Here is a 15,499-nt window from a genome sequence, read left to right on the forward strand (position 1 = left end):
CGAAAGAGGAGGATAAGAAACCAGATGCTGATAATGTTGTCATACCTGCGAAAGAGGAGGATAAGAAACCAGATGCTAATAATGTTATCATACCTGCGAAAGAGGAGGATAAGAAACATGAGGGTGCAGCAGTATCTTTTTCAGCTGTCGACAGTCTTCCACAGTCGGAAGAAGTACCCTCGCCTCCAGTAATGGTGGAAAAACCAGACATAAAGGAAGATCAGTCTCTGTCTGCGGAGTCTGAAGTTGAGCATCCTGTCCCCAAACCTGAGGAAGGGGAAATTACGAATGAAAAACAAGCGGATAGTGAAAAACCTGACTCAATATGTGTGCCAAATGCTGTTCCTGAGATTACAGATCACGTTCCAAAGACTGAGCTTCCAGAGGAGGACGGGCCTGAACCTCATGTTGATGATAACGGTACAAACGAAGAAGCTGTTGATGAAAAGTTGGCACTGACAGTAAACTCTAATGAACAAAGTGAAATGATAACTGCTGTAACTCAACATAATGATATTCAAAATGAAGTTAAAGCAGGTTCTAAGACAAACCTTGAGACAAGCGAGGTCTCACCTGAGCATGACAAAAACCAGGAAAACAAAGAATGTCCATCTGATGTAATCATTTCTTCAGATAGTCACGATGACCAAATGGTAAAAGATACAAATGAAGTAATTGTAAATGGTGATGTAGGACATACCCCATCTTTACTTATCAAGACTAATGAGGACCAAAGAGAGGATCAAAACAATGTTACTGATGATCTGTCCAGTGACAGTGTATCTTCAGCTCCACAATCTGATAAAGAGTCCATCCAAAGTCTTCCTCAGGATGACGCCTTGAATTCCAATGAAAGTGCTGCTGCCCCAGTGGATGAATCCCAGATCCCAAGTATTAGTATCATCGCTGCTGAAGAAGGTGACAAAGAAAAATTGGAAAAACCAAAGTCAGGAGAAGCAGAAATTCAAAAAGAGGTTGATTCTGACTCTGGAATGGGTTCAACAACGGATAGTGGCAGCATGGACTTGAATTTGTCTATATCAAGCTTCTTAACTAAGAGTAAAGACTCTGGGTCAATGTCAGTACAGGTGAGATATTAGGAACATTTGGCTGTGAGATATCGCCAATTTAGTTGTATTGTGAAGGAGTATCTAATAATACTTGAAAATAATATTAAGTCGCTTGAAATAGTAATATTTTTAAATTAAACTGAAGTTTTTTTGTTTTTTTTTTTTAATTCTAGTCCCACTCCCAAGTATTTTAAACATTGCAAATAAATTATTGGCAGCATCATTCAAGGTCAACCTATGAGCCTAGATTGGTATTGACCCTGAGAATGTGTGGTCACACTGGCCTGCATTCACAGTACTAATGCACTGCACATAGACAATTAAGAAAGAACCTTAGTCAGGTTTAAATTATTGTCCCTGTCCGTGAATGTGCCATGGCCCTTTTATTTTTTTTATTTTTTTTTTTTTTATATACACAAAAACAGTTATATGATTGAGCTCAGCTTGTTCATTTCACTTTAGCTAAGACAGCAGTCCTTTCTTCATTAGGCTTGTTAGACAGCTGACTTTTTCAGCAGTGTTTTAAGACAAGAATGCAGATTGCACTATATCATGTCAACTCAAAGACTTTTTATAAAATTTACCTCATTTGTTGTTCCTAAGGAAACTAAGAGACAGAAGAAAACTCTGAAGAAGACTCGAAAGTTCATTGTTGATGGAGTAGAAGTGAGTGTCACAACCTCCAAGATTGTAACTGATAATGACTCCAAGAGTGAAGAGATGAGGTTCCTCAGGTATGGTATATTTAGTGTGTGTTCAGATAAAAAAAAATCATTCCCTTTGGTTCCAGTTTACATTTATGTGTTTTACTTCTTTCTTCGAGAACATGGTATCTTAAAATCAAGAAATGTGTAGATAGACTGAGTATGAGAAGTGGTTAAAGAGCTATTTAGCTTGTATTTTCTTCACATTTTATGGCTGTGGAAAAGCTCAAATATAGAACAGCAGGATTGTGCACGTATGGAATTCATTCACTGATTCTCTTGAACACTTTATGGCAAAGACAATGTGGTATTTGTGTTTGCTTACATATATCAAATATTCAGGTTTATAGCACAATGCAGATATCTGTTATAATTTAAAATCTAATATAAATGGTTCTGCTACAAACTCCTGGCCTATTTGATTTCATCTGTCACCATGAGAGACCCTGTCACCAACTTAAGAAAATAGCCAGTAAAGGCACAGTTATAAAGACAAATACATAAATGCTGTCAAAGGATTAGGTAATTACTATTTAGTGTGAGGTATAGTGAATTTTGAGGACTGAAACCATTTATTATGTAGAAAGTGACATTACCTGAATGTATTCATACAACTTTTTATTATTGTTGATGTTTTGTCTTTGATCCATCTGGTAAGTAGAAGCTTGTAATTGAAGAAATGAGGATGTTGCCATCTGTCCCAAAATGCCAGTTTTCTGCCTGTTCAATGCGTAATAAGTAATCTGGGTTCTACTTGCTTACTTCACAGTGCTAAGACTTATAAAGAAAAAGCTTTACCACAGGAATATTTGTCCATGTCTCCCTTGTTGTTTCCCTTGGAAAAAAAGGCCACAACCTCCAGAGAAATGGGCCCCAGTCTTTTTCATGGCCTGGACAACTTGACTTCCTTTTTATATATTCAGTGAAGTCTTTATTTGTTTTTTTTTTGTTTAGCTGCGGATTCTTAAATGGTCAGTCCTGACCAGAAATACAAAGGGTCGGTTTAATAACCTCCCTGACGGAATGAGTATTTTTAAATGTAAAAGCGTTACATTTAAAAATACTTTAAATTTCCCACCTCCCAGCCACACACTCGCGAGCAGATGCCCGGTCGGCATCTGCTTCCCCTGGCCCCGTGTCGCCAAGCTTCACATGCCGGGGACCCAGGTGCCGGCCGGGGCATCGCCAGGTTACCCAGGTGCCGGCCGGGGCATCGCCAGGTTACCCAGGTGCCGGCCGGGGCATCGCCAGGTTACACAGATGCTGAGTATCGCTGGAGGACGCCTCTCAAACATGGGAACCAGGCAGGACTATAAAAAAACCCCTGGCAATTTCACCCCGAGTGTGGGTCGGGGTTACCTCTTTTGGTATGGAAAATTCACCCCGAGCCATACTCAGGAATACTGCCAGGCAGGTTAAGGTCCAGTTTATGTTTTTCATTTATCTGCAGTCTGCAGCACAGTTTTTGTTTTGTTTTTTTTTTTTTTGTATAAAAATGTGGATAGTTTTGACATGTCTTGCGGATTTCTTAATTCAGACATTTTTTTGAAATGTAAGTGTTTTCATTTCAATTGACACTTTGCCCAAACTTCATGATTATGAGCTTTAAAAACCATCTCCGGAAAAGAGACTAAAGTCACAGAACAGCCAGTGTACTTGTACAGTATGCAGCTTTGTCTTTGAAAGAGTCTGTTTCCTGAATTACAAGTGATGAATCATTGCTTTATTTTTCTCAAGGCGACAAGAACTGCGGGAGCTTCGGCTGTTACAGAAAGAAGAACAGAGGGCTCAACAAATCCTTAGTAACAAATTGTTGCAACAGAGAGAACAGATCTTCCGACGTTTTGAACAGGAAATGACGGTGATTACTCACTTCTCTAAGAACTTGTAGAAAATAATTCACTTAAAACGAATGAATGTAAATAACTAATTGCCAAAGAACCCATGGCACTTTCTAAGATATTTGACACGTTCTTTACTTTTACTGTTTGTAAAGCATCTCATGTTTTAAGAGCTTCATATAGTCTTGGGCCCTCAATTGGAAGAACATTAGAAGAAAAATGAGGAATGATGCATTATGGTTAAAGCACTGTAAAATGTTGCACAGTGTAGCTATATTTACCACAGAAAAAATAATACCCATAGAGGTTAGGCACAAATTTGTTTTTGGCAGTTTTGTTTATATAATTTTTTCAGCACATTACTTTTCTTTAAAAAGGAACCCCTATAATTTAGCCTTTCTCTGTTACCTAGCAAATCTTCCTATTTACATGACGAGAAATGCCTGGGGTTCAGTTATTTTAGAATAGGGATTAGAGCCCTGAAAATGGCTTCAATTAATTCAACATTTACCTTATTTCTTTTTTTTTCTTTTTTGGAGACTGTGTTAAGCTGGAAATAGTAGAGTTCCTCAGCTTTCCTTGCACTGCCATTTTGTATGGTTGCTTAGATTTTCTGAGGCAAATCCATGATAGCTTAAGTGGTACAGAATTTCTTGCAAGACTTCTCTAGACATTTTCTGCCAGGGACTGGAGATTAATTAAGGGCAGGGCTGCAGTTTTCTTCTCAAGGACCTTTTAAAGGAACGGTGAAAAAGACTATTCCAGACCAAGAACTGAGATTGGATAGTAAGTGTTTTATGACCTTAGTTTTTCAAAGAATTTAGTTTTTTAGACTTTACAAAAACTCATTCACATGATCTGTCAATCTCATATGGCTGATTTCTCTGACAGTCAATGAGGATTAAGCAGAGAATACTTCAAAGGAAACTTTATACTCAATAATGTTATATTCGTTGTAGCAGTTGCTTAAAAAAATGCAGATGCCATGTGAACTAAACGCTGTGGTGCCCATAAGAGTGCTATCCACTCTCTCGTTTAAATTGGTACTCCTATGGTAGCGCAGATTTGTACACTGTATTTAGTTATGCAATAAATGGGATTATTAAAGAAAACAAAAATAATGTAATTCCAGGGCAAAAAGCGTCAATATGATCAGGACATAGAGAACTTGGAAAAACAGCAGAAACAGACCATAGAACGGCTTGAGCAAGAACATACTACTCGTCTAAGAGATGAGGCAAAACGAATCAAAGGGGAACAGGAAAAAGAATACTCTAAGTTCCAAAGTGTACTGAAAAATAAAAAGAAAGAGGTAAGACTGTTCTGGCATAATGAGCTAAATATTTCAGTTTATACTTTAACCTTTAAATTGTTAAATTTGAATTGCTTAAGCTGCTCTGTCTATCTGATTCAAGTTCAGGGTTGATATTTCCTTACTGGTAACTGGAGAAGTTTGTTCATGATATACATGAAGGCACAACTGGTTTTAAGCGTGCTTTTCATGTTCTGAGACCCATAGTAGGCAATCAGATATCTTTTTATAATATTGTGAGTGGCGAACCCTAATGCTGATCATTCTGTGGTCGGTATTGAATATTACCATACTTCATTGCACCATTTTATTTAGGCTTGCAAGCTTTTATTTGGTTAAAAAATATGCAATAAAAATACATATATGACAGTATAGTAAAGTCCATAACATATGTATATTGTTCAAGGGTCAGTCAACCCAGAGTTGTTTTTTGTGGCAGTTTTTTAACTTGTAACTAAAATTAGACTGTTTAAATAATAGAACAAGAAATCAAATATTTGTATCCACACAGGTGCTCTTTGAAGTACGCAAGAAAAACTAACTGAAAAGAATATATATATTAACAGTTTTAGCTTTTAAAGGAAATGTTATTCTCTTCAGTAGACACCCTGGGTGCTTTGCTTAGCCTGGAAATGTTTCCTGCTATAGCTCTCCTGGTATTCCTTGTTTTGTTATTTGGACACAAGCTGGCTATTGAGTGAGTGCACTAGATTAGAAGGTGACACTGTAAACCACAAATGTGGATTAGAAAATATGGTGGTCACTGCCCAGAGGTGTAATAAGAGTGTGTAAATAATAAGACCAGCTGATAAATAAAAAGTACATTACATGATTGTATGAAAAAAAGGTTCTGTTCTAAAATCTTTATTTAAAATAAATATATGGGCACATTCCATTTTTACTTTAACAGCCCTGGAACAGTCCTAGTAATTTATATATTGATATAATTTGTGTAGATAGTTATTCTGTCACACATTTTATTAATATTGTATTAATATTGTATGCTTTTACTAAAATCTTTGTTATTGGTTGTTTATATTTTGTAATAACATGACCTCTCTTTTTCCTCCCCCACTATGTGAGCTGCATTTTGAGTCCTATTTTGTTTACTTTTGGTGGTTGGGCCTAAAACATTGATCACATTTCACATACTTTGGTGATGTATGTTTCATGGTCAGGGGTCTCTTTATAAAATTGATAAGCATTCCTGATCCTTCACGTGCACAAGTTTAACAGGTCAAAGTAAAAAGATATGAAAGGTAGTTTGAGACCATAGTGATATAGTGTGTTTCTTACCTTCACTGGTATTTATTCTTTTAGACATATTCAGTGTTAAGGTTCACAAATTAAAAGCAAAATTTGCAGAGGGTAATTCTTGGAGCAAGCAGAGATAATCTTTTACTGATATGAAATTTTAGAGATTTACTCTTGAACTGAAATCTAATAGATAGAGGCCAACTGTATGTTCTCCTAACCTATAGCAGTGTTTTTAGTGAATACATCTGTATGTATGCTTTGGTTACACCATGTTTAGCTTACATTTCCTCTGTTGGCACTAACATTCCCTTTTGGGATTCAATTAGTAAACGTCCATAGATAATGCCGCGCGTGCATATATACATTATATATACATTAAATGTGTATATGTGTGTGTATGTGTATATATATATATATATATTTATTGCTTTGTTTGCAAAAGGGTGGACATTTTTTTACCTGGTGTTGCCTTTAGGGAAAGAGAACCTGTATGGAAAGAAGTATGGTAGTTGACATTGCTGACTTTTTTGAAGGTGCAGGCTTCAGGACTGTAATTCTTTTCCTGACCTTTTCAAGCAAGTCTCGAAACAGCTTCCAGGACAGGATGTAGGACTTTTCTGACTTTACTGTCCACATTCTTTTTTTAGATAATAGACTCACCACAAAGCACAGCCAGGTTATGATAACATCCTTGTATCCTGCACCATTAAAGCAAGTCCAAATAGTTTATTCTATATCACTGTCCTTATAGCCATCACCAGAAACCACAACATACCAGGTGGGGCTAGATATGTTGCCCAGATGCAGAAGGTTCTGCGGGCAGGATTAATGTTATTATTAAACAGTATTTATATAGCGCCAACATATTACGCAGCTGTACATTGAATAGGGACTCTTGAATATAGAGAACAGGGGTGGGGACACAGTAAGTTTAAGGACTTCTTTTCCATACCCCATTATTTTATGTTGGCTTGAAACTGGGTTGCTTTAAAGTCCATGTCAAGCTGAAAAAAAAAAAAAAAATTGTGATAAAATGTAAAACCTGTTGCTTGCCTTGTCCTTGTTGCAACTTTAGTAGAAATTATTTAGTAAGGTGTTAAAATCTGTCCTCCTTTAAAATCTTGGTGAATATATTAATGGGTCAGGGGTTCAGACAACAAAAGCAAAACTTAGTCTACATGAACCAGAAATACAGTGGCGTCTATAAAGGCTAAACAGGGAGTTGAAGGTATGCCCTGATGTTCAACATGATTCATTTTGTGCAGATTGCAACCATAGTGTTAAACTTTGTGCACACCAGGTATATTTCCATTTTTTTAACAGCAAACTTCTCTTGGGTATTTGAATTTTCTTCCATTGTATCGCGCAGAAAGCTTATTTCACCTAAAGTTCTGAAGCTTTGCTCTGAGGTCTCTCTTGGTATATGGGTTTCTTCTTATTACAAACCTCACATACACAACCTGCCCAACAATATCATCATTCTGCACCACTGAACCAACATTTCAGGGGTTTCAAAAAAAAAAAAACCATAAAATGTGCAATTTTACTATTGATTGGTTCCACACATCTCAGCTACACACTTGACAAACTACAGAGCAACCCTGCTGTAGGTTATGTATTTAAGGTCAATGTCTCTTTTCTTCATATAGTCTGGGAAACCTGTGAAGAGAAAGATATGGGCTGCTAGCGCCTTGCTTTAATCCAGACATCCTTTTGTTTTTTGGGTGCATCCTATATGGAGTCCAGTAGGTATAGTGACTGCCCTGGTAAATGCTCGAAATGCTCGAAACCAGTGCATGGAGAATACACTCCAGAAAGGCCAGCTCACATTACAAAAACACTGGTTTTCACTAGCTCAGGAAGTAAGTGGAAATATACTTTTAAAACAGACATAGCTAATGAAACCCCTACCTGGAGCTGAACTTTTCTTTACCCTATCCAAGTTTACTTGCAGAGTGCTGGATTGGCCTTGATTACAGCAGTATATGTTCATAGTGCTTTGGGTTTGTTTAAAGCAATTCTTGAAAAACCATAAACCTAATTATTTTATTTATTACATGTTACTTTGTAACATGTACGGTACATTAATTCAAATTAGTAATTGATTGTTATTGATTAGTATTAATTCTTATTTCAGTGAAAGGACAGTTCTGATTCTAGATTTTTTTTCCTAGTATGTGTTATAAAGGCCAGTACAAAAATAAGTGTTGTCTATGGTTTTCTGTGTAGCTCAGAGGCACATTGCTCTGTTTCAAAATATTTTAGATATAAATAGCCATATTGTGTCATTTTGACAGCTAGCTGAAGGGCCAGTCCACACAAAACTGTTATTTTAGTTATAGATGAACATGAAGCTGGAGCTTTGATTGTTTTGTTTTTTACATCAGTTTATGGGCTAGATACCTGCTATTTAGCCTGACTCATCTTGTGTCATAAAGCATCTTATTCCTAATACAGCATTCTCCAAAAGCTCCAAAAATAAATACATAGTACCCAATCTACCACAACCATGTCAACTACATCTGGAAAGTATTAATTAGTAAGGAGATCCTACACCTCACACAACACACTTCTACTGCCTCCAACTAGCAATGAGGTATATTTGTAGGATTGCCTGATCACTTAAATTATAAAATAGGAAGCCTGTTTTTACCTAGATACTGGGAAAATGAAAGTGCATTCAGGTACATATAACAAATTTACTGGTCATTACATTAATATCATGCACCCTTCTTTCACTTGTAACCCACTCTGAAGGCCTCTGTCACATTGGTGGTGTGGCTTTACTCTGCCTCATGCGCTTTCTCTTAGAAAAATGGTCATATTTCCCCACCTTCTGCATGCTCATACCAGGTAATTAATGACGTGGAGAAAGCGCCTAAAGAGCTACGAAAAGAGCTTTTGAAACGCAAGAAAGAGGAACTTGCACAAACTCAGCACACTCAGGTAACAGCATATGCTTTGTGCTACTAAACTCAGAAAAGCCATATAGCGCTTTCCAAGTTCTGTAGTGAACAATAATTGTCTGTCCACTAACACTGTCATGTTTAACTAACCAACTGATTCTTAATCACTTAACATTGTGTGCCACCACACTAGATTATTAGAGGAAAACTATACAACACCTGAGGGTGAGATGGCATTGCTGGGTAATTTCATTAAAGTCACAGGTTTGTCGGCTCATGAAACCTGGACCTTTAAACAGGTAAAAGTTTCTTTACCAAAGTATGATGGTAAATTGTGTGCTACTAATTATGTCACAAACTGAGAAGAGTTTTTTTCTTTATAAGTGTTGTTATGGCACTTTTCTTGTATTGCTGGATAAAACAACATCAACCCATTTTAGCAATAATAGAAATTGCAGTGGTAACTTTTTAGTTGAATTTGTCAAAAGGAGTGTGAATTCATCATACAACAGCTCCAATATTTGGACCATTGATATGTGTGTTGTATAAAATCCTAAACACTGTTTAGTAATGGGACCAGTAAGACTTTTGATGAGGCTCTTCTGTGTATGGTAAAATGCTTCTGCCATGGGGGACATCAGTTTTTTGGCATGTCCTAGTGTGTTCTTTCTCAACATTTTAAGGTGGTGGAATCCTTGACATAGAACCCCAGCCATAAGTATTCCTCTTATATTGCTGGTGATTGGGAAGATCATCATCCTTAGGACATAAGACCTTTTTCAGGCTTATTAGAGCATTTTTATAGCCTGCAAATGCTTGAAATCACCTTGTAAATAGTTTAAATGAAATCAAACGAGACATTTTTAGTGCAGGCTTTTGCAGACATTTGTTCAGAAGCTTCATGTAGCTTCCAAGGTCTTTTCGCTATCCGAACGTCTCTAGACTTGCATTCAACTGCTTATAAAAGCTTGAGCAGGCATTTTTGAGCTTTTGCTGCAGGTGTTTTTAGGCATTAGAAGCTGTCCTAGGAGGCACACATTTCTCTAAGCTCAAGGAGCCTCTAGCAACATCTGTATGAACCCTGGTTAAGAGTCTCTGGTATAGTGGGTACCCAAATACTTTGTTCCTTTCTACACAGTGGAGCAGGCATAACCTAATTTTCTTTTGCTGCCTGTGGAAACAGAGCATGCTGAGCACTTTAAAGAAACCTTCCATTGTATCACAGCACACTTTCTCTAAATTTTTAACATGAACTCTTAAAATAACTCTTTTAATAAGCCCTGAAATAATTACTATATCCGGAGGTGAATGGGAAGAATGCCTTTAACATTGCTGGCCAATAGGAAGAATGTCACCCTTACAGATGGCCAAAAAGATCATTAGTGTCACTTAAACTCACCTGAGAGGCACAAATAGCCCATTGTTTAAGGAACCCATAGCAATTTCTGTAGGAACCCTAGTTGAATAACACTACATTACAATATATTGGTAAGAGCTAATAAAATGCAATCAGTTCATTCTTATACAATTCCTTTACTGTAAAGGTGGGTACACACATGCAATAATTGTCATTGGAAAGGACCTTTCACGATCCTTTCCAACGACTAAGGACTGCAAGATGCATGAACGAGTGCTGTACATACAGCACCGTTCTGCTCTATGAAGAGGGGAGGGGGAGAACTACAAAGCGGCACCCCCCTGCGCGCTCTCCCCCTTCACTTCCATTACGATCGTTCATCGTCCATAGATCCGCCAGGGCGATCGTTCGGGCGATGAATGACGGGCGCTGTACACACGCCAGATTCTCGTCCGATATCAGCCTTGAGCCGATTATCGGATGAGAAGCATTGCAAGTGTGTATGTAGCCTTACTTCATAAATAGGACAGACAGGCCAACAGGTAAGCCCTGGCTTTCTGAAAGTGGGCCAAAAACTAATTTAGGTATTTCCAGAGGAACTCTTTATTACATTGACTTTTCTGTAATTGTTGACACTTAGCTGAGCCCCCCAAATGCTTGCACTGAGGGGGTAATTGGCAACTCTTGTTTACAGTCTGCCTCTCATATTGTGGCTGTATTCTGATCTGCAGGGTGTTGCCCAGGTTATGATTCAGTCTTTTCAGTTGTCATCGTGTACTCTATTCAACGCCCAAATGCAGGATGTAAGTCTGCTTGACATGAGAGATGAAGTTTGAAGTTTTGGAGTTTTCCTCTCGCATGTGTGTGTTCAGTTAGGATCTTTCTAGAGAAACTTTTTCTAAGGAAAATATGGTGTTCATTGAATTCAAAATACAGTCCTTTTGGAGTAGTTCAGGAAACAAAATATTGGTTGCCATTTATACACCATCTTTTTCTCTCTATAAAATTCTCTTAAAAATGTCTCCTTCCAAACAAAAAAAAAAAATATGGATACATCACCTGTGTAAATGGGAACTTTCATAGCATTCTTTAACTTACCCCATATGTTCATAGCTACTGCTTATGAAGTTCTTTTTAGACAGGTGATTTATACTTCATTCCTTCAAATCGATTTAGCAGAGTGTATAAAGCTTTGGTGGAAATAACCATGCTATATCCACTCCTGTTCCTTTATTTCTATGTTGTTTAACGTCTATTCACCAGAAGACTGGAGTCCAATAAACTCTGTGAATATTAATGTTCACTGAGAGATTCAGAACATTCTCTATAGTGGTCCACCACGTTCACCAACAACAGTTTATTTACATTGGTAACAATTTAATATGTGGCAGTGTTAGTCAAAAATAATTTTGGAAATAAAAGCACAATACTTTGTTTTTAATAAAACAGAGCTCTAGGTACATCATTTCTGTGCAATATTGGCTGCACAGTCTCATTTATTATGTTTTCATTTTTAAAAATTTGCTTTTTGCCTGCCTGTGTAGAAATTTGTATTGGATGTCAAGGTATGATCTAAAATAACAAAACCAGGGACCCTATTGGAACAATAGGACTTGCCCTAATGTAATTATCACGGAGAAGAGAAAATGTGCATATAATATCTTTCCTTAATAAGAAAGTAGGTAAGATTTTAGAATATTGTTAGAAGATCCTAATATATACAATTTCCCTAAGTACCAGTTTTGCACACAACCTTGTATTGACTGCAAGTGCACTTTAATAAGCTCCCTATTTTTAGCTTTGAGTAGGCACTAAAAGAAAATCCTGGCAGCATTTGCTATAAAGGGGAATGCATATTGCTGCAATACACAGTATGGGGCAGATCTATTGAGGGCAGCTTAGATTGCCTCCTAGTTTGTAAATTATTCTGGTCTGACGTTTCTGCTGAATAGACGTCACACTGCATGGAAGTCAGGGCAATTGTTTTCTTTCTTCATATATTTAGTTAAACATTTTTCCTTTTTATTTTGAGTAAGACACAAATGAACTGGTTTTATGTTTGCTGTGCTCTTCGGTTTGCTTTTAACATAGTTTGTTCTTTTCTGTAAATTGAAAGTAATACCTTTTTCAGATAATATTCTAATATTGAAGTCCCTGGAGTGTTCTGAGCTTTGTCACTGAGAAATGTGTTCCACTTTGCCATGATTTTTTGTGCAGTGACTAACATGTCCCAATAAGAATTACACAGCTTCAGAACAAGATAAAGTGAAGTCCATAACAACAAGCCAGGTATCATCAGTTGCTTTAGTAGGCTTGGTTGTTATGTTAGAGATCAATTTCTTTACTTCCTGGAAAAGAGCCTCCAAGTGATTTACTGTAGCACTTGATGTGACAAATTAAAAACTGGCCTGCTCCCTAGAGTGTCTAGTTCCCACCTTTCTCTTCTGACAACCTGAATACTAAACTTATCAGGTAATGTCATAATATGAAAACGGTGTATATAGTAGTTGAAAATCAGTCAACTACTAAACCATTTTGAAGATGTTTATTCCATGCTAGGATACTCTAATCAGTGACTCTTAAGTTTTTAACCTTGCACCAAATGACCCGGCCCTATAATGTGCAGACTTCATTGCAGCTTTCCCATTTTTCTTCTGTTTGGTATTGCAGTGGTGTTTTAGGAGTGTGATGTAGTTGTTAAGACTAAAATCCTTTACATGTCAATAAACATTAATGTCAAATAGACATTCTTACCATTTACCAGATTGTTTGTCTAAGTTTGATGTATTTATGATTTGTGCTGCTTTTAAATTGACAATAATTATGAGTTGCAAAAGTAGTTGTAGGTGCGTGTATAGTACATGTGTTCATTTTGTTGTTGCATTTCAAATAACCCTGGAAACCCTTTTAAAGGATATAGTTGATGGCTGTAAAATAGCTCTGGAAATTAATTGAAAATGTCTTATTAGGAACAAGAGTTTGTGATGAAACAACAGCAAGAGTTGGATGGATCGTTGAAAAAAATTATTCACCAGCAGAAGATGGAGCTAGCCAATATTGAGCGTGACTGCTTAAATCATAAGCAGCAGCTCCTGAGAGGTAAATATCTTGCAGATATATAAAATACACCCTACAACCAGGGAGTAATATTGACCATTTATGGCTTGTGATTCTGGACAGTATCCTAAAAATGTTATTTATTGCAGCTCGAGAAGCAGCAATTTGGGAACTTGAAGAACGTCACTTGCAAGAGAAGCACCAGCTGCTGAAACAGCAACTGAAGGATCAGTATTTTATGCAGAGACATCAGCTACTGAAAAGACATGAAAAGGTATAACTGATCGTGCATGTAGCTCTAGGGATAGCTGTACACCAGCAGCCCAATCACATGGCAGTTTGGATAAAATTGGAAAAAAATACCACTTTGTGATGCAACTACTGGAGGGTAAACCCAATCCCCCAAAAAGTGTATGACACCTATAGTATGTATGATCATCAGCCCAGTTCTGCTGCCCCAGGCAACATCCCTTTTCAGTGACTAAGCCCCTCTGCCCTTAAAATAACTAAATAAGTTTGAACAATATCACTCACTTGGGTAGTAAATTCCACATGTGTGCAAGGTAAACGCAGCACATCTATCTTCCTGTTTATCTGGTGGTTGTTACCTGTAGCCAGCTGGCTGTGTAGTTTTACCTTGCCAGTTTGCAGTGGTGACATCATAGGGTCCATGTGAATGTTTTTTTTTTGTGTTGTGGTATTTGCCACATTCTTAATTTTTTTTAAAGACTGGAGGGGGCTAGCAGGGAAGTGGAACTTTTACTAAAGGAGGTCTTAAAGAACCACCATGCTGTAAAGCATCCACAAGAGCCATCAGCTGTTCTTCTTCCCTTCTGGGCTCTGCATAAATAGGGAAGGTGGGGAGTGGACATGGCAGCAGAAACACAATGGGCTTCAGAGATCACAGGGGCTTTTCTTGTTTCTGTAACTGTCTGAACTGATTGAGGATGTAGTCTGTTAAGTTGCTAAATAGTTTGGATCAGTGGTTTTTATCGTCAATTTGTGATTCTCCATTACATTTGGTGAAGCTATCATCAGTCTCAGTAATAATAGTGAGTGGTTTAGGGCAACCATGAGATTTAATAAATCATGATACCGGTAGTTGAAACTTATATAAAGCTGTAAAGCCCTGGTGAAATTACATGAACTGAAAAATGTATTTGAAAACAAGTATTAGAAAGTGTGATAAAAAGAGTTAACTTATCACATACAAACAGTATGTTGGAGAACTTAAAGTAACTAAGGCATACACACGTTCAATTTTTGTCGCCAGAGTAAAGAGTTACAGATAAACAAACAAGTATTCTTACGTTCAATTATTTGGAGAGAGGATGGGGGAGAACAAGTAAGTGGCACCCTATTGTGCTATTCTCCAATGAACTGTATAGTGGTCGTTCATGGATCCATCCTGATGTCAGACACCATTGTACATATGTCAGATTCTGACCCGAGATGAGCCCAACATTCATGTGGGGCAAGAATCATGTGTACATTTCCTAACTGCTAACAGTTTCCCTTTTTATGAGTGAAAATGTGTGTACAAAAGTCATCTACGTAGGAGAGAGGAAAATTGTGGTGCTCTGGTCATACCTGGATAAGCAGTTGGCTTGCTACCTTCATCCTGAGACTCGTGCTTGTCTGTGACCTGCTTAGCTAAACCCTTGCTATATTACATTTCTAGTAAGCCTCATGCCATGCATACCTAAAAAGTAACACTTTTCAATGGTTGCCACATCTATTTTTACCCCTCTACCCCTCCTTTGTTTGGGAGCAGTGTGGTCAGCACATGCTATGTCAAGGTGGGTTTGGTCTGTTTAAGCGGCTTCCGGGCTCAGGACCGATGGTCCAATGGCCAACTGGACAAACTCACCACTGCTATAATTGCAAGGCTTCAACTTCTTATTGTGATACAAGCTTTGCAAAGAGTTTAAGAAAAAGCAAAACTTTATATAATGACATGTTACCAGATCTAGGGAAACAAAGCACTTGGGTTTT

At 37.5% G+C, this 15,499-nt stretch overlaps 1 protein-coding gene across 1 annotated transcript in view; it reads left to right on the forward strand.

Moving 5' to 3' along the window:
* SLK (STE20 like kinase) overlaps positions 1-15,499 on the forward strand; it is a gene marked incomplete in the record, with an annotated part of 49,344 nt that overhangs the window by 29,710 nt on the left and 4,135 nt on the right. The window contains 7 exon segments of the mRNA XM_072424235.1: positions 28-1,088; positions 1,674-1,804; positions 3,512-3,635; positions 4,748-4,927; positions 9,038-9,130; positions 13,417-13,546; positions 13,654-13,778. Of these exon segments, the coding sequence (XP_072280336.1) occupies positions 28-1,088; positions 1,674-1,804; positions 3,512-3,635; positions 4,748-4,927; positions 9,038-9,130; positions 13,417-13,546; positions 13,654-13,778 (1,844 nt within the window).

The sequence above is a fragment of the Pyxicephalus adspersus genome, chromosome 10 (genome assembly GCF_032062135.1).
Source record: "Pyxicephalus adspersus chromosome 10, UCB_Pads_2.0, whole genome shotgun sequence".
NCBI classification, from domain to species: domain Eukaryota; kingdom Metazoa; phylum Chordata; class Amphibia; order Anura; family Pyxicephalidae; genus Pyxicephalus; species Pyxicephalus adspersus.